General features: G+C 38.7%; 1 protein-coding gene across 8 annotated transcripts in view; it reads left to right on the top strand.

The window, feature by feature from the left end:
* Nucleotides 1-17,963: 17,963 nt before the first annotated feature.
* mvb12bb (multivesicular body subunit 12Bb) overlaps nucleotides 17,964-21,841 on the top strand; it is a 32,838-nt gene continuing 28,960 nt past the window's right edge. For 7 of the 8 annotated variants that reach the window (XM_038702861.1, XM_038702864.1, XM_038702863.1 and 4 more), the window contains exons 1-2: nucleotides 17,964-18,065; nucleotides 19,881-19,980. In XM_038702861.1, coding sequence (XP_038558789.1) covers nucleotides 19,888-19,980 — 93 coding nt within the window. In that variant the 5' untranslated portion in view covers nucleotides 17,964-18,065; nucleotides 19,881-19,887. Of the gene's footprint in view, nucleotides 18,122-19,880; nucleotides 19,981-21,841 lie in introns of all 8 variants that reach the window. The other variant, XM_038702862.1, reaches the window with a different exon arrangement.

Below are 21,841 nucleotides of genomic sequence, written 5' to 3' on the forward strand. Positions count from 1 at the left end.
CAGTTTGTCCTGCTGCTGGGCTGCCTGCTGAAGGGCTTAAACAACTGTGTCAATGCTACCCCCTTGTGACCGCACTGCGGCAGAAGCATTTCAGCAAGCAAGAAATACTGGGGAGATGGTCCACTACAATAACACAAAAAAACAATCAACATGCAACATTTTAAAATGTATGAAATATCACGAAGGATGTATATAATGCAAACAATTCCAACATTGCAGCTGTTACAATGATGCCCATTATTCTACACAAGGATTTCTATGTAACACACCTTTGTTACAATAGAGTCTGTGTGGTACGCCTTATTTTGAAAGGCAATTGTCTGACGTCTTCACTGTAGTTTGAACTATGAAGCAGTGAATAATAAAGATTAAAAGAAAGTCTGAGAGATTCTATTTGCACAATGGAATTGAAATGTGTCATCACAGCACCTACTGCATTTGTAGCACCCAGATCTCTTTCATTAAAACCAAAGACGTCTAGAAAGTTGCCATTCTGACGTGCAGACAGATGTGCATGTCAGAGGCATGAGAGGGAATATTTTGGAGGGCACTCCTCCTGCTGTCCTAGCCCCGGCAATAGAAAATCATGCAGTCTTTTATTGTATGGACTTGAAAAGAAATAATTAGACACACAGATATATAATTCTGCAAAACTGCATGGCTCACTTGTCACATGTGGCAGAAAGAAAAAGGGGGATGAATTCTCTGAAGTGCAGTTTGCCATAGGCCGCCACTTTTATTTCCCAAGTTTGCTCTACCTTCAAAGACACAACGCGGGTTTGAGAAGTTGGAGTGCATGGGTTTTTATTCTTTGTTTTTGTAATGGAGTCTTGGGAAGAAGAAAGAAGATTTAATAAATATTAGTATTGTATTGAAAGTTGGGCGCATTAAAATTGAAGTTAAATTAAATCCTGGGGAAAAACTGTTTAGCACATAGCTTACAGTATTGAATATATGTACAATAACAGCCAAAAGTTGTCCCTTATGGTAGATGTATGGTGTTTTAAGGCCATTAAAAACATAGAGCATGTTTTAAAAATATAATAATCATGTTAACCGTAATAATGGCAATTTTGTATTGCAAAATGCTGCAAATGAGATGACATTTTCCATCAACTTCACCAAAAAGTGTGAGGAAATAGATCATCAATAAGAATGGGTATGCCGATACTAATAATCAGTGATGCTAGCTGCTGAGAGACTAGTGATCTAAAAGCAGGTCAGGAATAACTACACCATATAGTCTTCCACCAACTCCCCAAAAAATGGCATTTGAATACTTTTATTTAACCATACTTATTTTTGCAATTTTACAAAATTAAGTAAAACAACATATAAACCAAAACCCACGCAATTTAAATGAAAGCCTGTAATTGCCCTGTAAAAGATGCAGGTTGAGTCACATAACCTACAGTCTTCATCCATAATTCACTGTGCTCCTATGAAGAGATGTCAGCTGAGGCCATATCAGGGGGCTGCACTATGTTGAAATCTCACACAGCCCGCTAGGTTAGACCATGTCAATCATAGGACATGTGATTGCAGGAGTCCCCGCCTGCTCTCTCATTGACACCTCCCATTGACTTTCCTTCACGCAGATCAGTGAGCCTAAACCATTTCATTCAGGGTGACCCACCACTACCCCCCTACCCCCCCCCCCCCCCCCCCCCCCCCCCACACACACACACACACACATTGGACAGTTTGATTTGTGCCTGGCTGGCAGGCTTGAACATAGCTATGACTTTTATCCAGTTAAGTATATTTTACCTGACTGTATGGTTCCATCTCTCATTAATAGTCAGTGCACACTGGATACCATGGCTCCTAGAACCATGTGTGTATGCTAACAAAACAATGTTCACTTCAAAAGAAGAGGAATAGTATTTGAATTATTCTTTTCCTGACCTTAGGTCCATGTATGTAAACATGTGACCTAATATCATGCTACAGCACTGTTATTTATGTCATATAATGATTTCTACTCCCTCAGGAGGCAGTCGGCACACAAACATGACCAAAATACATATTTAGATTTATTTGTCTGCAACTGTCCAATAAAACATATCCTTTGCATTTCCATCTCTGGGCTTTAGTCCCAGTGGGAGTTGCTGGCTGAGAAATGTTGTGCTTTCAAGCTTCAGGGAACAGCGATGTGAGCAATGTTCAGGGTGGGGGAAAAAAGTGGTACGCTGCCTAAGTGTTGTACTATAAAGAGAGAAGAAGTAGGTTTTCACATTCCAAAAGCCTCCAAGGGTTTTAGCTCTGCAGTGGAATGTGGGTGCAATCATCATACTCATCTCAGGAGAGACTATAGCTGGCTCTCGACCACTCACTCAATCTCTTTGTCTCATTTCCCTTTTATTTCTCTTGTTGGTAGCGTTGTTTTCTTGCTTCTTCTAGTTTGTTCATCTCCTAATCCTCTCCCTCACTGAAACGAGCCACTGAAACGAAAAGCATGTTTTCTATCAAGGGGAAGCATTTTGAAATACCCAAATGAGCTTTGGTTATGTCATTCCTATTCGTGGAAATAAAATTGTACAACTTTGTAATGAAACAAGTCGATTGTATAAGCAGAATGAAATATTTTATGACGTGCTTATGAAGAAAAAAAGAAAGTCTTGATGAAAGCTGTGCCCTTCAGTGCATTGTGGATTTCATCCTCATGCCATCCACACATGTTTTAGGGTGTTTGTGGCAGTAGAGGCATCCCCTTTGTGACCACAGTCATAAATGAATTACTATAAAAAGGGTTACTCGAGGGCTCAATGGCTTTTACGTAATTGTGTGGTGGTGAAAGGGGGTAAGGGTCTTTCCATAAAATTTCAATAAATTGTGCATTTTCTAAATGACTTGTTGCCCCAGTGAACAGAACAGTAAGAATTAAAGAAATGTGGTTCAAATGCTACCAGAGGCATTGTAATGTTAAAATGTGAGCTGTTAAAAGGGTAGCCATATGCTTTTATAGTATGTGCATATTAAGGCTTATTTAAAGTGTAATTAGAGATTGTCTAAATATGTGACATCTGTGTAAAAACTGACTGCTAAGTGCACCTCATATTCACAGAATGTTGCAGGGCTAAATGTAAATGAGTAAATCAAAATCCTAAGTATAACACCAAGTTAACTATGTTACAGTATAATACATTTGCATCTCTCATTTGCCACAGAAAACAAAACTAAAGGAAATTCAATCTTTTTTTTTTTTCAGGCAGACTGGTGCTGACACAGGTGATCTCTAACAACATTATGGCACCTGAAAACTTGGTTTCTGAAGTATGTATCTCTATAACGTGAAATATATATGACTAATCACTATCACCTTTTCCCCCGCGACTCTGTGCGCAGGATAAGCGGTTGACGATGGATGGATGGATGGATGGACTACAACCTTTTTCTAATTGAGCCCCGCCGACTTCAAACCAGCGAGAAGCGCTCAAACAAAAACACAAAAAGAGAAATCTCTCAAAACTTTTCTGATTTTGGCAGTAAATTTTAAGTTTATGTCCAACCTCAACAATTATATTACGAAGCCAATTGAGAAAATAGGTGTTCAGGGTCTTTTTAAGTTGTACATTTATGTATATTAATTCACAATGCATGTCATTTCAATGTCAAGTAACTGATATTAAAACATCCCATCCTACCTCTCTGAAATGGTTGGCAGCTGTTCTCTGGATATCTGGAATATCGGTTTCTCCCACTTTCTGTAATTAGCAATGATCAAGAGGAATTATAAGCGGCGGTTAACAACATTGGACTCCTCAATGACCCTGATAGATGGTCAATTATAGTGATCAGGTCGTGGCGTTTATTGGATTTAAAGTGGCAGTGATGGGCCCTTTTGGCCTTGTGTGGGTAATTATCACATTTATGCATGATTTAAGGCGACAGTGTAGAACGAGAAAGACTTGACTTAAATTTAATCATTTTCTTATCTATGTATTTATGCAAGAGTTAACAACGGATGGCCATGAGTGGAATAATGCAATGAGACTGGGATTAGTGTGATATCCACGTACTGCACAGCTGCTGTGCAGGACACGTTATATCTGAGACTGGTGGGAAATGTACTGCTTCAGATAACTTGCCAGAACTGGCCTCGTTGCTGGGAACATCTTATTTTGTAATATTTTGTACTTCACAAATGCATTTGTATAATTCACTTCAAATATGTGCTTTTGAATTACACTTGAACATTTCTTCACCTCTGGTTTTTCTGTGTTTTATTGTGACCTCCATGAGGAGCTATTTTAAAAGAATGCTCAGACTAAAACATCTTATGGTCAACAGTTTTACTAGCAGGGGAAATAAGCCAATAGAGGGCAGATGCTGTACACCAATCACAGTTGTCAATAAATGTTTCTCTTCTACCCGTCACCCATTATTCTCTGTCTGTTCCATAGAAAAAGGCATTTCGCCAATCTTGCTTAGATACCCACAGACAGCTTTCTGAATCCAGACACCTGAATATGATCAACTGAAAAGCTGCTGCTCAGCTTCTCTGGTAACGGAGGGAATACATCAGTGCCTTGTTTATTTACTTTTCCCAGATGCCAGAAAAGGTCAGAGTCAGAGGATTATACTGCACAGACCAAGTAGAACTCAATAAAAGCCCAGCAATGAAAACAATATCATCCATATTTTAAACAGCTGGCACCAAACAGAGGGAGCCTTACACTAGGGTGCCAATTATTCTACTTCTCAGGGTTTGTGCAGCAAACCACAGTAGCTCAGGTGTACTTCCCAAATAAAAATCATTATTTCAGATAGTTTGTGAAAAATCTGAGACAAGTAATCAAATATGATAGCTATCATTTACATTTAGGCTTGTTTTACCGTCATGAACCACTAACTAATACTTAATGCTGAGTGGGAAATAGAGGTTTATTGGTTTAAATGCAGATGTTTTTGAGGCAGCAAGTGTGGTTGTTTTCATAGTCTGTGTTTGTTTTCCCTCCATGGACTTATTAAAGTCAGCGCAGCACACTCTGTGCTCTATAATCCTGATGTATTATTAATCATGTCTTCCCGTGCAACTCCAAAAAACTTCCCTTTTTGATTTTAACGTGAAAGTGCACTAAATTCAAAGCAGAGGCAGGTCCGGGGTAACAGGATGCTTTACTTTCTTCCTGTTAACAGAATCCAAAGCCAGAAAATACAATAGTGGCATTGTTTGCTGTTGGAAATAGTTTTTGCCACAGTGTACATCTTGTCCATGTACACTGTAACATGTGCATGGAGCATGATTTTTCTAGCATCTACTATTGGAAGTTCACAAGCGCTGTCATGCAATTGAGATGGCTGTTGACAGGTCAGAAAACATGGTGCATAAACAAAAATTTTCATGGATAATCCTTCTGGTTGTCGAGATTTTCTACTATTGCGTTAAATTGTTGTGTAAACAAATGTTTGCTTCTAATAAGGCATTTATCCCTCACCGATTTAGAGTACTAATGACGAGTTTCATTCATATCTTGTCACATGTTTCTCATGGGAACTTTTCTAAATGCCAACAGCTCTGATGGTAAAAGCCAGCACTTTGCTCTTACAGTGCCCTAAATCAGATATCTGAAGCTATCAAAGATAATTTACATCATGTTTGTTTAAGCTTCAAGCTTTGTCAAAATGTAGAAAATGAGCAATTCCATTTGAATTTAATCACTCAAAAATAGATATTTATAAGACAGTCTGTCATATTGACATTCGATGACTGACTTTTATCTGAGTCATAATGTGGCTTCCTTTGTCAGTTTGGTTAACATTTTAAGAGTTAAGTGTTAACCTTTACCTTCATGTTTGTGCATAACTTTGTAAATATGAATGCATATGAGATATAACAGCATGCAGGGTGATCATACAAATCTGCAACAATGTGGGAGTCGTGCTCACATATACCACCCTGCCATCACGGCAGGTGCTCATGGCATTTTTTTCTCCCTTTTTTGCCTCGCTTGGGTAAGATGATAATCCAAGCCTAGTCCACTGACAGACTGCAACATGATTCACTTGGACAGTGACTGACTGCACATCCAATTTGTTTCAACTCCAGAGCAGCAGCTTATTATCTGAAATGCATGAGATGTCTGTGCATGAGAGGCGTGATCAGCTGGGGCATGCGCCGGGGCTGCTGGGAAAGTAATCAATAAGGGATTGTCTCTTGTAGTTTAGGCCGACACATTATGACAGAGCTGAAAATTAAACAGGCAGATATTAATAATAATGGAAATCAGAGGCTCATGGGTGAGATTGGGGGGAGGGGTGAAACTCAAAATATGTATCATGTTCAGCTGTGGGTGTATGCGAGAAGGAGGGGGATGGAGGGTGAGTATATTTTGGTATTTTTTTCTTCTCTGGAAATATGTGAAATATGACACAAGAATGCAACAGTGATGTGTGTATGTCTTTTAAAATCACCTACATGAGCCGCATTGACAAATATTATGGTGCTCCTTTTTTAACTTATTAGAAACATTCACTAACCACATCATTGATAATTTATGCATGCGCTACAGTTACAGATTGAGTTAATCAGATTTCTCTCGTGTCATTTCAGCTGCTGTTTATTATGAGCATCAATCTTAAATTAACTTTTACTGATCGATTACACGCCAACCCACAAGGAGCTTAAAACTTCTGCCAAAAAGTTCCATTTTGTGACCTGAAACACCATAAAACTAGTACACATGTAAAAATGTTTTTAATATGGACTTAATTATCTTTATTTTCCATTTGTCCACTCCATGTGCACCAATAGAGAAAACATTGGTATATACAGCAAGCATTCACAGAGGGTTTTTAAAGCTTAAGGTGATGGAAAACAAACCAAAAAGGTATCTTGCTGCATGATATAAGAGGTGTCATGGGCAGTGGGAGTAACACAGCAAGACAGAAAGACAGCTAAAGAGAGATTCCCCTGCCTTGTCAATTAGCCATGGAAATCCGTTTCTATTGTTTGAGCAACAAACTCTCCATTCTGGGTGGGGGCAGGGTGAAGTGGAGGAGTTAACAAAGTGCATTACAGGCCATTACAGATGCAGTGTCATCGATTATTTATACCCTTATAAAATGCCTGGCTCCTTGGTGGACCAGGCTTGCTTGGCTAAAATGTTCCCTCTAAATCACAACACCAGGGCAAACAACACATTCAAATACATAAGAGAGTTGAGTGACAAAGTCCTGTGTGTATAATAGATGTGAAGATCACTGTATAAACAACAAGAAATAAAGAAACTGTTGCGATAGCTAAAGCCTATCACTACATCTTATTAAACGAATAACTCTTTGTGTTCCCTGTTTTGTTTTTTTTTTGACATGTGTCTGATATACTATGTGTGATTTGATTAATTTTCGATAGAGGAAGCTCCTTCTTGTGAGAAATTGTTAGAATTAGACAGTAAATCACTTCCCTCCTGGAGATTTGTTCACAGTGGATATTTTGCATTAGTTAGCAGGGGAGCAGATGGCTGCTACAAGCCAAGCACACACTCAGCACTTTTTTGAACTTTCATGTTGTAGGTGTCTGTGCTGGAGCAGGACCTTCTCCAACCAGTCACCTCACCATGGGAATATTCCCTCTCAGATATTAATGGTCGCCCTTGCCGAGCCGACCACCTCAGCATAAAGCCCACCAGCAGAATAGCAAATGCCACACCTTTCAAAGCCTTGCTTCTTAATGACACTACACTGACATTGTGGTGCCTTCAGAAACTCCCTGAATAACATATATCAACCGCTTAGTCGACTAAAACACCCATGTAGTAATTTGACATGCTGCCCTCTAAATATTTGTTATTAGTAAGATATATTGCTGCTCATGAAATGCATCCTTTATCACATGGGTTAAAGGTCCAAATGCCAGATGTCCCATAACACAGCAAGTAGAAAAACATCCGAGAAATACACGCTATGTCTAGATAGTGACAAACGCATGCCAACTGAATTGCAAAGAGGCAAAGTAAGTCCATATTGGACACACTTCCCAGAGCACGGAAAGTATGAAAGAGAGGACAACATCTTGTATCATCTATCTTCCTTAAATGCTGAAGCCGTGACAAAGTGGATGAAGAAATTATGATAAATGATAAGACATATTTAGTCAATATCTGTAATTCTCTTTCTTCACTCTGCTGTTTTTTATCCTCAGGTTGCTTAGTTGAAAAGACACCCGTTCATTTAAATAGCACTTTGAAGGCCAGATTGCGATCAAATTGAAATGGGCATTGTACATGTTAATATCAATACCTCCATCCGGGAGACAGATTGTCAAGGTGCCTCTTTGTGAATGTATATCTTATTTACTCAGTGAGAAAGTACATCTGGATGCTACGTACTGTCGGAGTGCCTATAACCCAGCTTCCCGGAAAACACAAATCTGGACAACCAGCCTATTAGGACACTTTTTAGAGTAAAGGCTTCCTGATGTAAATATGTGACCACATCATGAGCACAGTCTGAGAATGAGGCAATCTCTACCGTTTAATTAAATTAAAAGAAAAACTATTGCACATTCAATGACCACTTCAACACAGGGAAACAATATCAGCATACTAAAGGATGTGTTTGCATGTAGTGGAAAATAAAATCCAGCAAAAAACCCCCACAAGTTTCAATATTGACTTTGGGTTTATTGCATTAAATAACCTTATAAAAGATCACAAAAAAGGTCTTATGGATCACATTCTGTGTCTGCATTTATTTGTCCATTTGTGTACATGTAATACATGATGATGTTGGACACATTTTAAAGAAACTTACATACATGATTAGTACCTGCATTTTCACAAGCGAGTTATTTCAGGCACCCAGGGCTATAGAAGTAAAAGATGCATTTGCATCTTTTGGAGTTTAATCATTTGAACAAATGATGAGATATTTAAAAAAAACAGGTTCTTTAAGAAAAAGACAAAGGTGCAAGAGTGTAGGCCTGAGCAATTTAGGCAAACAATTAACAATTAGCACAGAGAAACTTATACAGCCGTAACACCCCACCCTTAAAACAAAGAATAACTTCTTTGTCACACAATCACATGTACAAAAACATAAATTCAACACGTATCAAATATAGCTCACAAGCGTTCACTGTAACAAGTCAAAAACATAGTAGTTTTTCTTAGGAATGAACTGGACCTAACACCAAATGCGTGTAATTTATTAACATCAACTCCGAGCCATCTCCCAAGGATCATTCCTATAAGAAACAGCATCTTCAAGCTGACACAATCCTGTTAATTCACTCAGTTAAAAACAGTTCCCTTTAAGATTCTAGGTAAATTTTTTAAGATCTTTTGTTGCCTTTATAAACCAGAATAAACCAGAATAGTAGACCATTGCTATAATAATAGCAATGGTCTCTTTTTCAGGAACACTTTCATGTAGGCGTATGCACAAAAGGAATTAGAGGTATATAAAGTGAAGCACTAGATATATAATTTAAGCATGGACTTGCCCGGTACCGGGCAGCATGATCGATTTTCGCGCAATATGAAAAAGAGAAATCCATGTCTGATCCTAGTATTTTGTCACCTTATGCATGCCACACAGAATGTCAAACCAATCATTTTTATATGTACCAAACACACATCAAACACTAAGCATATAAATGAACTTATATCACAATATAAATCGCTCTGTAATCACTGACTGTACATGGGTGCAGTTATTGCCATCCAGATATCTCTCATCTCATCCTACACCGTAGTCTGACCACTCAGTTCAGCTCCAGCTCTGATCAGCTGTGTCACATACATCACAAAACTCACAGAGTTATTAGCTGGATAATAATAACAAAAAACGCACCAATATACACTGAAGAAAATCCATCCACCTCACAGGCATATAAAGATGCTGATCAGACAGCATGGGTATTGCACAGGTGTGCCTTAGGCTGGCCACAATAAAAGGCCACACGAAAATGTGCAGTTCCATTACACAGCACAATGCCACAGATGTTGCAAGTTTTGAGGTAGAGTGCAATTGGCATGCTGACTGCAGGAATGTCCACCAGAGCTGTTGCCCGTGAAATGAATGTTCAGTTCTCTACCGTAATCTCCAAAGGCGTTTAAGAGAATTTGGCAGTACATCCAACCGGCCTCATAACCGCAGACCTCCAAACCAAACCAGCCCAGGAACTCCACATCCAGCATCTTCACCTCCAAGATTGTCTGAGACCAGCCACCTGGACAGCTGCTACAACAATCAGTTTGCATAACCAAAGAATTTCTGCACAAACTGTCAGGAACCATCTCAGGGATGCTCCACCTGACTGCAACCTCGCATAGCCATTGAAGAGGAGTGGACCAACATTCCACAGGCCACAATCACACATTTTATTGTGGCCAACCTAAGGCACACCTGTGCAATACTCATGCTGTCTGATCTGTCTTTTGATATGCCACACCTGTGAGGTGGATGGATTATCTCAGCAAAGGAGTGCTCACTAAAACAGATTTTGACAGACTTGTGAACAATATTTTAGAGAAATGGGTCTTTTGTGTACATAGAGTAAGTCTTAGATCTTTGAGTTCTGCTCATGATGAATGGGGGCAAAAACAAAAGTGTTGCATTTATAATTTTGTTCAGTATAGATATACAGTTACCACCACTGACTTTTTTTTTATCGCCCAGGCCAGCACCTTGGCATTGAGCAATCCCAGAGCTGCTCATCAAAATGAAGGAGAGAAGAAGTGTTGCTTTGGAAAAGACGGTCTTTATCGTCGTCTACTGGCCGACTTGAAGGAGCTACACAGACATTCATATGTATCAAATGATATATTTGAGAGCCCACTTACAGCCCAGTAGGATGTTCTGCTGTGGGCCTGTAAAGCATGGGAGTGCTTTTGGTCAAGGGAATGTTGATCAATATTCACTGTTTTAATCAATATTTCAATGTTTTAGAAGCTTTATGTTATTTGGAATGTGGTTGTATGGACAGAAATAGTGTTTTGAAGAAAACCCCCAATAAAAGTGAACATATAAATAGCGAATATGGCCAAAACATGGACATTCGCCTGGTATATTAGTTTCTGTTCCTCAAATTGACAGTTACAGTTTTATTCCAGGTGTATTAGAAGATATTCAGTTGCATTATAATCTACAGGATGAATGTTTTGATGGTGATATTGCTATTAAAATATAGATTTTATACCAGGCGAGAATGAAAATCATATTTTCCTTTATTGCATCTCCATTTACTCTTAATAATAAAATAAATAGGTTCATTTATCAGGTTCAGTTGATTCATATTCCTTGGCTTCTGACCTATCAAAGGAGACCACAATCATGCATCTAGACCTAATGGTTGAGGAGTTATTACTGATTCATTTTAGGTATGTTATTATTTTCCTGGAAATAGGTGTCTGTTTCCAAGTGGTTAATAAGAAGACTTCATATAATAAAACTCCACACAGAAGGGGAGCAGGAACCAGTGATTGTTGTAAAGAATCAGGGTAATGTGGTGATGTGTCCACATTCTCAGAAGGATCCTAGCAACACTGTTCTGAATATAGTGAAGTTTCTAAAGACTCTTGGCAGGGAACCAAAAAATAAGTGCATTGCAGCAGTCCAGCCCTGGATTCCTGTCCTTTTAGAAAGGACTTCAAGCTTTATTTTAGTATTCTTAAATAGCATTTTGTGTACCATAAATATCTCACCAAGACAAGTGTAGTGTAAAGGAGAAAAATCATTCAATGTAACCTACTTTCCCCAAAAAACAATTGTCAACTTCTTCTTTCATATAGTTCTTCAGCGTAAACTACAATAGGAATAGCACATGTCTATGTAACAGCATTTACAAAGCCTGCATACAATTTAGTTAAGCCAGTTCCAGGACTGTGGTGCTGGCTTACGTGGTAGCGTTATTATTAGTTACCCCTGTGCTCGTCCTGTGCTGTCTAAAACTTTGGTGACCACTGGTGTCTTGACACTCCATAGTGGTCCTATCTAGACAGTGGGTTAGAAGAAGTGCTGTAAGCTGGCAATGAACTGAGTAAGATGTGTGTCAGTATGAGCAGCACAGGGAAATGAGAACATGACAGGAAGATGAGTGAAAAGTACCATGCAACACAACGCAACAACCCCTCCGAGGAGAAAGACGTCATGGTGGCTCATAATGTGTAATGTCTTGTTACCCTGCACATATACTGACACACCTAACTATTCAGAATCCATAAAGAATTTCAATTTCCAGCACAAGATACCTGAGAAACATTTAATTACACGACTGAAGAATGACTGAAGGGTGCAGTAATGGACTGAATGGTGACGCTGTGAAACACCTTGTTACAAACTGTTTCCTAGATGCCATCAGTCACACTGCAGCAGGGAAACACTGCAGCAACAGGTACTATGCAGCCAGTGGACCCCAACCTCTCTGTGTGTTTTAATACACAACGTGAAAGAATCCAAAGGGAAAGGATGAAGACAGGAATGAGAGCAAAAGACAAGGGGATCATATACCCAAAAAATGTTTGCAGAGTCGATATTGAACACCATTGTTGAGGTTACTATTTATCTCATGCCAGCCAAGTTGGCACGCACATCTGGCGCTGGGTACTTAGTGCAATTATTTATGATTTCCTCCAAGATTTAAAAGCTCTTCGCCCGGCCTTGTAATGCAGTAACTGATTGCACTGCTAATGTAATTAAGGGGAGATTATGATGTCCACGTGGCACACCAGATGGTGGCATTCACAGCGATGGGGGAAGGCACAACTGGCACACCACTGCACAAGGGCAGTGAGGCGCAGTCAGTCGGAGCAGTCCAGACTCCCCACCAGACGGAGGAAAGTATATGTGTGTATGCGTGCGTGTGCGGTGTGTGGTGTGCATGCACAGATGTATGTGAGTATATGGGAGTGTGTTTGATGATAAGTTGAGCAATAAAGTGTAAGATGGTAAGAGATGAGTGCATGTAAAATACCACCAAAGACTTAAGCTAGACTGACCATGTCTTGATACTTGACATGTCAAATAATTTTTTTTAAAAAACCTTAGAAGGGTATATATTATCTATAGGGATTTTAAGAAATCTGTTCTTTTTTGGATGTGATTTATTTTTAACTACAAATGTGAAAATTATTACAAAATGAACAGTTTGACAGTTCCTACATTTTCAACTTGTGCAATTTGGTGCGTTAGCCAAGAAAACAGATGGCACAAACGGCAAATTAAATCACATTTGGCAAAGCCATCATGTTTCAGGAGATTTTTCAGCCAAGGCAACAAGAGACTGGACCAAACTGAGACTGGACCAAACTGACCTTTAATTAGAAACAAAGCATTATATTATGGAGCCTTGCAAGGCTGTATCCTATGGGGGCACTAAGGGTAGGCTTCTTAAAGCTTGTTATTATAAGCTATTCAGGAGACACAGGGATTTTTTTTATGTGCAGACAGAAAAGGGGTGGGGGGGGGGGGGTCATATATGAAATGAGACCTGCAGATTTCTACACAGCCCATAATGGGTTCATACGGGTGACGGGGACATTGGGGCGCAGTAGATTTCCCAAGTTGAGACAGGGATATTATTACTCTCGGGGTGGCAACGCAGGAATCTCCATCTTCAGTCCCCAGACTAGTGTCAGCAAATTACAAAACACAGTGAATGACCTTTACACATGAAAAGAAAACCTTTGCTGTTTTTTAACATTTGGGTGCAAAGTCGTTCACTGAGGTATAATTTTGGTCCAGTGGCTCTTCTGTCATCCACTGATTACCACTCACATCTACAACATTGTTAAGGGCTTACCAGAATATGTGTATGATATTTTGTACACTATGGGATGATCCAGTGTTTATGGGGTCGACTTTAACTAAGATGTGCCATAAAGTATAAATGAAACAAAGTGTGAACAAAGAAATTACAGTTTTAATGAACCTTTTCAAAATGCCAGCTATAATGTTATGCATCCTACACTGGCTGCTCCCCCACAGAAATCTGCCACAGCCATCATTCATCTTACCCCACAATCCTCAGCATGCAATGTGCCGCACATTAAAACACTGTAATAGCTGATGACTTTCACAGTTAGCATGTGTTGCTGATATCGCTAGACTCTCAACAAGTATTTCATCACCTATTCCATAATTAGACCATTACTTTAGCAGGTGTACCTCTTCTCAGCCGGAGCATGTGTTGTTTTTTTTCACTGACACCTGAGATTTTATCTTATCAACTTCCGCACTGCCACAAATTCAACATAAAATGAGCATGTCTGTTTTAGTAGGCTGTCAACACCTTGATGTGGAAGCATGTGTAAGATTGTATATGTGTGTGTGAGGTGGGTGGTGGTGATGGTGGGGGATGTTACAGTAACTGATAAAGTAAGACTTTTGTAAAAAGAAATCCTCTTCCACTATGTGAATTTCTCTGCTATAACATTTGTCACTGATATTGATCATAGACTGTGATATCAAGACATGAAGCTACAGACATCCATGATACGCTGCTATGGAATGTAATCTAAAGAAAATTACTCAGCAGCAGGTTGGTATCTTTATAGTTGTTCTTCTCTTAACCATATACAATAATGCTCAATTTTAATGACTATCACTATGACCTTCTTATTGATATACAGTACACACAAAGGCCAAAGAAACCCAGTAAGCTATTGCAGTTGTGTGTAACAAATAAAAACAAAAAAACAGAGCCAAATGTTCTCAATTAACTTTATTAAGTGAAATACTAAGAAGTTTAGTACACACAAAGATACACTTTTACAATTTTGACTGCAAGACTACAGCTTAAATAGTTTGATATTTTGAGACATTTACACTTTCTTGTCAAGAGTTAGGTGACAGGATTGGTCTGTTCATTAAAATGAGGCTACAGCATAGACTGTCTTAAAGAAGTGGATGAAGTCACCGTGACACATTGGTTTGTGGACTGCTGTTGTGAAGCCTCGAGTTTGGCCACCTTCATGCTGATTTTTTTTTATTTTGGCTAGCTAAAAACAGGCTTAAAACAAAACATGCTTTCCGGAAAGGTGAACAGGCGACTCCTAAGAAGCTTGTTCAATGGTGCTGGATAAATTTACACAGTGCAGTGGATACAGGTCATTCTAGCCTGATTGATAGGTCACCATGGTAGCGACTTATTAATCACAAGGTAGTCCTGCCCTAAATCATATGGTGCTTCATCGTCTATATTTCCCTAAATGGTACTATAATTTACTAAATGAACATCATGCTGTATTGAGGTAGACTTGAAACTGGCGACTGAGACCATAAACTCTTTAGGAAAGTGTTTACTGAGGCAATAAATCAGGTAAGAAGTAGGGTCATTTCACCATTATTTCCAACGGAACCAGTCTTCTTTTTGCAACCACAGGAGTCGCCCTCCTGCTGGCTGTTACAAAGAATGTAGGTTACTTCCTGGATGGCTTCACTCGTGAGAGCTAGAGGTTGCAGCTTGGGCTACAGCCAGCAGTCAGTTACCTTAGCTTAGCATAAAAACTGGAAACAGTGGTATGGAGCCAGGCTAACTGTTTCCAGTCTTTGTGCTAAGTTAAGGCAAGGCAAGTTTATTTAAGTTTAACAGGGTCATTCAAAGTGCTTTACATAAAACATAAAAGCAACAGGGAAATATGTAAAAGTTTAAAGGCAACATAAAGTTACAGTGTTACAATCAGGGTTAAAAGAGTTAAATGCGAAATAATAAAAAGCTAAAAACAAAGAAAAAGAAAACAGGACAGTAAAAGTTACAGTGCAGTGTAAGTTGTCAATAAAAAGAAAAATCTTAAATATTTAATTAAAAGCAATGGTAAAAAGAAAAGTCTTCAGTCTTAATTTAAAAGAACTGACTGTTTCAGCAGACCTGCAGTTATCTGGGAGTTTGTTCCAAATATACGGAGCATAATAACTGAACGCTGCTTCTCCTTGTTCAGTTTTGACTATGGGGACAGAAAGCAGACCTGCCCCAGACGACCTGAGAGGTCTGGATGGTTCGTAACGAAGCAGAAGATCGGAAATGTATTTTGGCCCTAAACCATTTAGTGCTTTATAAACCAAGAGCTGGATTTTGAAATCAATTCTTTGACATACAGGAAGAAAATGTAAAGACCTCAGAACTGGAGTGATGTGATCCACCTTTTTGGTCTTAGTGAGGACTCGAGCAGCAGCGTTCTGAATCAGCTGCAGCTGTCTGATGGATTTCTTAGGGAGCCCTGTAAGGACACTGTTACAGTAGTCAAGTCGACTGAAGATAAATGCATGGATAAGCTTTTCCAGGTCCTGCTGAGACATAAGTCCTTTAATCCTTGATATATTCTTCAGGTGATAGTAGGCTGACTTTGTAATTGTGTTAATATGGCTCCTCAAATTCAGGTCTGAGTCCATGACTACACCAGTTAAGCATCGGTCGCTTTATATTTAGGTACAAGCTTTTATTTATAGCCAATATCAGCAATCATCAACTTGCCTCAATGGGCTTTGTAATCTCAAGAGCATATGACACTCTCCATCCTTAGACCGTTGTTTGAATTAGGGAAAAACTCCTCAAAAATCTGGGGAGATTGATCTTCTCTATCTCCAACTGTACCTTTAAATTTACTAAAGACTGGACGATAGTGTCAGGTGGTTTTGCAAAAGACAAAATCCAGCATCATAACAGCAGGAAGGTGCACAGCTAGCAGGCAAGTTACTGGTGCAGCTTGTTTCATGCAGGCCTGTTGTTTAAATTGCATTTAAATATAGGCTGCTATAGCAGTGAGACATCTAAAATCAAAATAGATACAAGGGCTGGAAAAGCAGACAGTGTTATGTTTGCCTGTTGAGAATTTCTAAAATTAAAAAATTAGATACTAACCCAAACACTTGTCAGCAAACACAGGCAAAATTTTGCCACTTTAATTAACATTAACAGTAAATTTGGACGTATAAAAGTTGCTGGTCATATGAGGTGGCAGTTCTGAAATTCTCTGCACTAATTATAGAAGTGATGTAAAAAAGGGGAAACTGATCATGTGCAGCCTTGTAAGGCAATAAACACATTTCACAGTGTGTGGCCCCAATGAAGACACCATGCTGGCATATGGCACCATGTCAGAAAACAGAGCAACAAGTCTCTGATTTGAATGAATTAGGATAATAGTTGCCCAGTGAAATAATTTATTTGATTGGTATGATGGGGGCAGAAATAATAAACCTGACTATGGGAAAGCATCTGTCGCCCCTTGGTGTTTTGGACAGTCTACAAAGAGGCTTTCAAGTTTTGTACTCTGTGAGATGTACATCCTAATGTTACAGCTAAGCTAATACATTGCTCTTTATCTTACTTTTATCTGATTACAGTAATGACATGTGATGATTAGAGAGACCAACTGTCAGAAGGCGTGACCCGTAGATACATCCATGTAATGATAGTCATTTGGTGAAGCACAATCTTAATTTAGTTACCATAGCCAAATTGGATCTCAAAAGTTATTGCAAAGAAATACACCCACGAGTCAAAGTGGCATTGTTGGCCCAGGCCTTTATTCTCTTTGTATAGACAATTCACACTGACAAAGTAAATTGGCACATTTAACATTCTGATGGTGCTTTCATAAGATGTTCTCATCTGTTGAATTACATGTAAATGTGCTTTTGTGCTGCACTCATTGACTCAGCAGCATCTTGTATTTTTATCAGCAACTTGGTAGCTATAAGCATAAATAATAAAATAAAATAATTTTTAAAACTCAGTTAATAAGTTTCACTGCAGGCTCGGTTAGAAATTATTAATCACAAGATATTGTGAGATTTAAGATGTTATTAATCAGAAGATAGGGCTTTTAGGGAGGGGGGCATTGGGGTGGGAGGGTTAAAAGTTATCTACTGAGATAAGTAAACAGAATTTAAAATGGCTTTATTTAAATATTTATTTATTTTCCTGGGGGAAATGACATATGCAGATTCTACAAAGAAGGGCAATTGCTAGCATGGTCATTCAAGTATTGGGTTTTGGTTAATCATTTATTATCAGTGCAGTGGTACCCGGAAGCATTTACTTTCTGCAGGTCCGCGTGAGGTGAAGTCCAAAGTTTAAAAAAGGTGTCAGCACTCGGGAGACCACACGTTTCAATCAGGTAAACAAACGACAACCTTTGTGGATTTTACTTTCACTCCCGAAAGGGGCTTCCTGGTGGGTTTATAATAATTACTATTAACTTATTTGTTTTACACAAACATACATATGTATTAGCAAAATGCACAGTTGTGGCTGTCGTGAGTCCTCAGGTAGACCATTGTGAAACATGTATCACAGTCATAATGTTATGTCATATAGCTTGACTTACCTGTAAACTTATTGCTTATTAATGAAAAACGTTAGCTAAGTTCGTGCATAGCCGAATAAAGACACAGACATTGTGCCAACAAAGATGTATAGTTAAACATTTAGCAGCACAACACATTATTATTACCTTTATGCATGTTAGTCACTATTTTTGTGGCCCCTCCTAATGTGTATCTTACTGTTTAAGTGGCCATTGAGTTTTTACTGAGACTGTTCCATTACTTATTTCACGAATGACACAAGAGTAAAAAAAATTAATGTAATCTTCATGATGACAGCAAACTTAGACTATTCATAGACATATTAAATGTTAGCTAGCCTGCTAACTAGTGACATGTTAACTCCTTGGCTTTCCCTAACTTATATTTATTCCAGCTTTTCAACGCTGAGGCGATGGCTGCAGCTCACAATAAGAAATTAGACCAAGTCATCGTTAACGTTATGCTAAATCTTCTCAACGCATTTTGTAATAGTTGATTAACAAATAATTAGGAAGACTAAGCAAACCTCGCAGTTGCTAATATCATGTTCTATATTATGTGCCTGTACTGCCTAATAATTATGGAGATGAAATGTTTACTGTATAAACCTAATAGTGAATATCACAGGCACACTATTGAAGTTTGTATACCATGTAATACACAAGGACATTTTCCTTGGGAGCTGGAAATAAGTTTGGATGGATTTGTCTGTGGTCCGCTTGGTTGAGTCTCTAAGCCTTGATGTTGTGCTGGAAAACAAAGCTCATTTTGAACAAATTAATGTTAGAAAGAGATCCTTCATTCTATTAGCTAATTTGCTATCCTGTTTCATTTGAATAAGTACAGCTATGTAACATTTGTTAAAGAGACAGCTGTTTCTGGAGTAAATCCCCTAATTTGATCAGCTTAATTGCAATAGATTTCGTAAACATCAAGATTGAATGCAGCAACTTTGTCAGTTAGTACAAGAATGCTTTAAACCTAATCTAATACAATTGCGTAAGGGAACCATTGCAAAGCCACTTACCCTGTAAAAGGCTTGCATACCCATTAGGGAAAAATTCCCTTAGACAGGAATAGATAGCAATTGATTGGGACTTCCTTGAAAATATGTGATCACTCCACCTAATTTATGATTTGGTGAAGTCATTGGGTGGTCTCCAAATGCTGTTTTGTCAATGGTCTCACTTGTCATTTGATCCTGGATTAGGTGGCCACTTTTTCTTCTAGATCCTAATAAGCCTCATCAAGAAGTCAATAATGTGGTCATTTTAGCCAAGAAAACCCTTGTCCATTCTCCATGTAATTACCCTAAAGGGTGCAATGCTCATTTTGTTTCACTACAAAGTACAAGGTACACAGTGGATTTACAAGGTAGGTTTATTTATCATTTTACAACACAGGTTTGTACAATGAGATGAAGCATTTTGCATATTTATTCAAAGTGTTTCAAGGTGTTTTACCACTTTACCACTCAAAATATACATGTACCGTATAAGCAAATATTGCACTGATTTGCACGATGTATCTTTTTCAGAAGTAAAACAAAACAAAATATGCATGTAATATTTTTCTCTGGTGAAATGCCAAAAGTGTGATGAGGCTCTTTTGTTTTTCTAACGCAGCTTCGACATGTCTGAGTTGAGCAACCAGCTGCCCACAGAGCCCATCTCTGCAGTTGGAGTAGTCACTTCACTCAACAAGGTCCCTGATGGCTACTGTGTTGTGAGTATATTGTTGCTCTGGAAACATATACTTAAGTTTAATAAGATTGGATTCACTCCTAACTGTGTCAAAGCCACAGGTGAAATAAAAAGTAAATAAAAATGATTTCAAATGTTTTTGCCAGCATTATTAGAGGGCCTAAATGTCATTGAGCCAAAGTCTAATCTGAAATCGAAACCTTTTTTGTGATTAGTTTTGAAGTTTTTTTGTTTTTTCTCTCTACTGTTGGTAATGCATGTAATTGTTGTAACTGATTGTATAGCATAACTTCCAGCCAGGATGCTGGCAGCCTTCCGATGTGTTGTTTGTTAGAGCTGTTGGATAACTTATTCATAAAGTTTACTTTGATGATTAGGAAGATTCCCTTCCTGCCGTTGTTAGTGGTTGCCACCAGTATTACAGACACACACCAGAGGCAAAGCTTTAATGATGTTTGGTTGATGCCCACCAGAGTCTTTTAAGTTTACCCCCATGTTTCCCTCATATTCAAGTACCACAACAACTTCAACACTAATCGGAATTTGTAAAGATGTAGTGCAGGATTGGCTGGTTTGTGTGAACGTTTCTTTGTTATGAAAAACTTGGAGAGGGTTGAAAAGAGAAGAGAGTGTGTGAGTTAAACAACAAAACACATAACAAGCTTAAGGGCAGATTGCTCTTCCTCTCTTGCTCTTCCTATTGAGGCTTCTTGGTTTCACCCTACGCCCCCAAACCTTCCCTCTTCCCCCAGTTTTTTTTCTCTTCCTGCTCCACCCTGCACACCCAGCTTGTTCTAATCTCTGGCAGATGATGGTGGGTTGGCATCAGAACGAAGCCACTGGCAGGGAAACTGCATACACACCACACGATAGTGAGAAACAGAGAGAAGCCCCATCAGACTTCCTCCTGCTGCTCCAGTACGCCATACAGTTGATGTGCAAATACCGTGCATGTTCTGTAGGGCTAAAAGCTACTAATGACACTGGTTTATCTCTGTAATAGATGCTCAGTAAATTGTGTATAATTTTTGTTGACCCACAGGCAGTACACCAGAGGTCTGAAGTCTGAAAATAGTTTGGACTTAAGATAATGAAAGTGTAGACATATTAATAGCGACTAAGTAACTGTTAATGCATTGCAGTGGTGGCTGGTGCATTTTTCTCCAAAAATCAAGCAAAAATGTACTAAAGGATCACACTTTTAAATTTGCTGAGCTGAATCAATGTTTTTTATAATGAAAAAGAGTTAGTTATGGTAAGTTAACCTCTTAACATTCCTGCAAAATGCCTATTCAAGGCATATCCAAAGTAAATTGAATGTAGCTCTTGAACCATTTGGAGAATATGCATGGTTTTGGGCTTCTCTGAAAGATAACACTCTGGAGTGTCTAACCCAAAAGAGTGCTACTGGAATTGATTAATATACGTTTAAACACACTAAAACTAATATATTTTCATTTTCTGCTTGAAAATGCTTGTTAACAAATGTATGCAGACAACTATAGCTGGGACTTATTAGCTGGAAAACACTGTAAGGCCACGGCATAAAGCCTTAACTAGTTCAAGTTCAAATTTTATACCAATACCATGAAAAATTACTATTTTACACAGGTTTTTCTAAGTGTATGTCTTAGCGTATTTTCTTATACAACAGCATCGGCGTTTTTTTTGCTGGTTGATCATGAACTTCCTTCTTAAAGCTGGGGCGAGTTCAATCTCAAAACGTCTTGCACCGGTTTGCAACGTTTTCAGATTGAACGACGTGTTTCCTTGCAACGTTGTGCAACGTTCCGCAATGGGCTTCGAGGTATGTTTTCTCCCGTTTGGTTGTCGTGTCACAGGTGTTACCCAATCAGCTGCGACAAGTTTGACCCTTCCTTACA

This window comes from Micropterus salmoides, unplaced genomic scaffold (assembly GCF_014851395.1).
Source record: "Micropterus salmoides isolate LMB-PRFRI ecotype aquatic unplaced genomic scaffold, ASM1485139v1 Ms_hic_scaffold_7, whole genome shotgun sequence".
Taxonomy (NCBI): domain Eukaryota; kingdom Metazoa; phylum Chordata; class Actinopteri; order Centrarchiformes; family Centrarchidae; genus Micropterus; species Micropterus salmoides.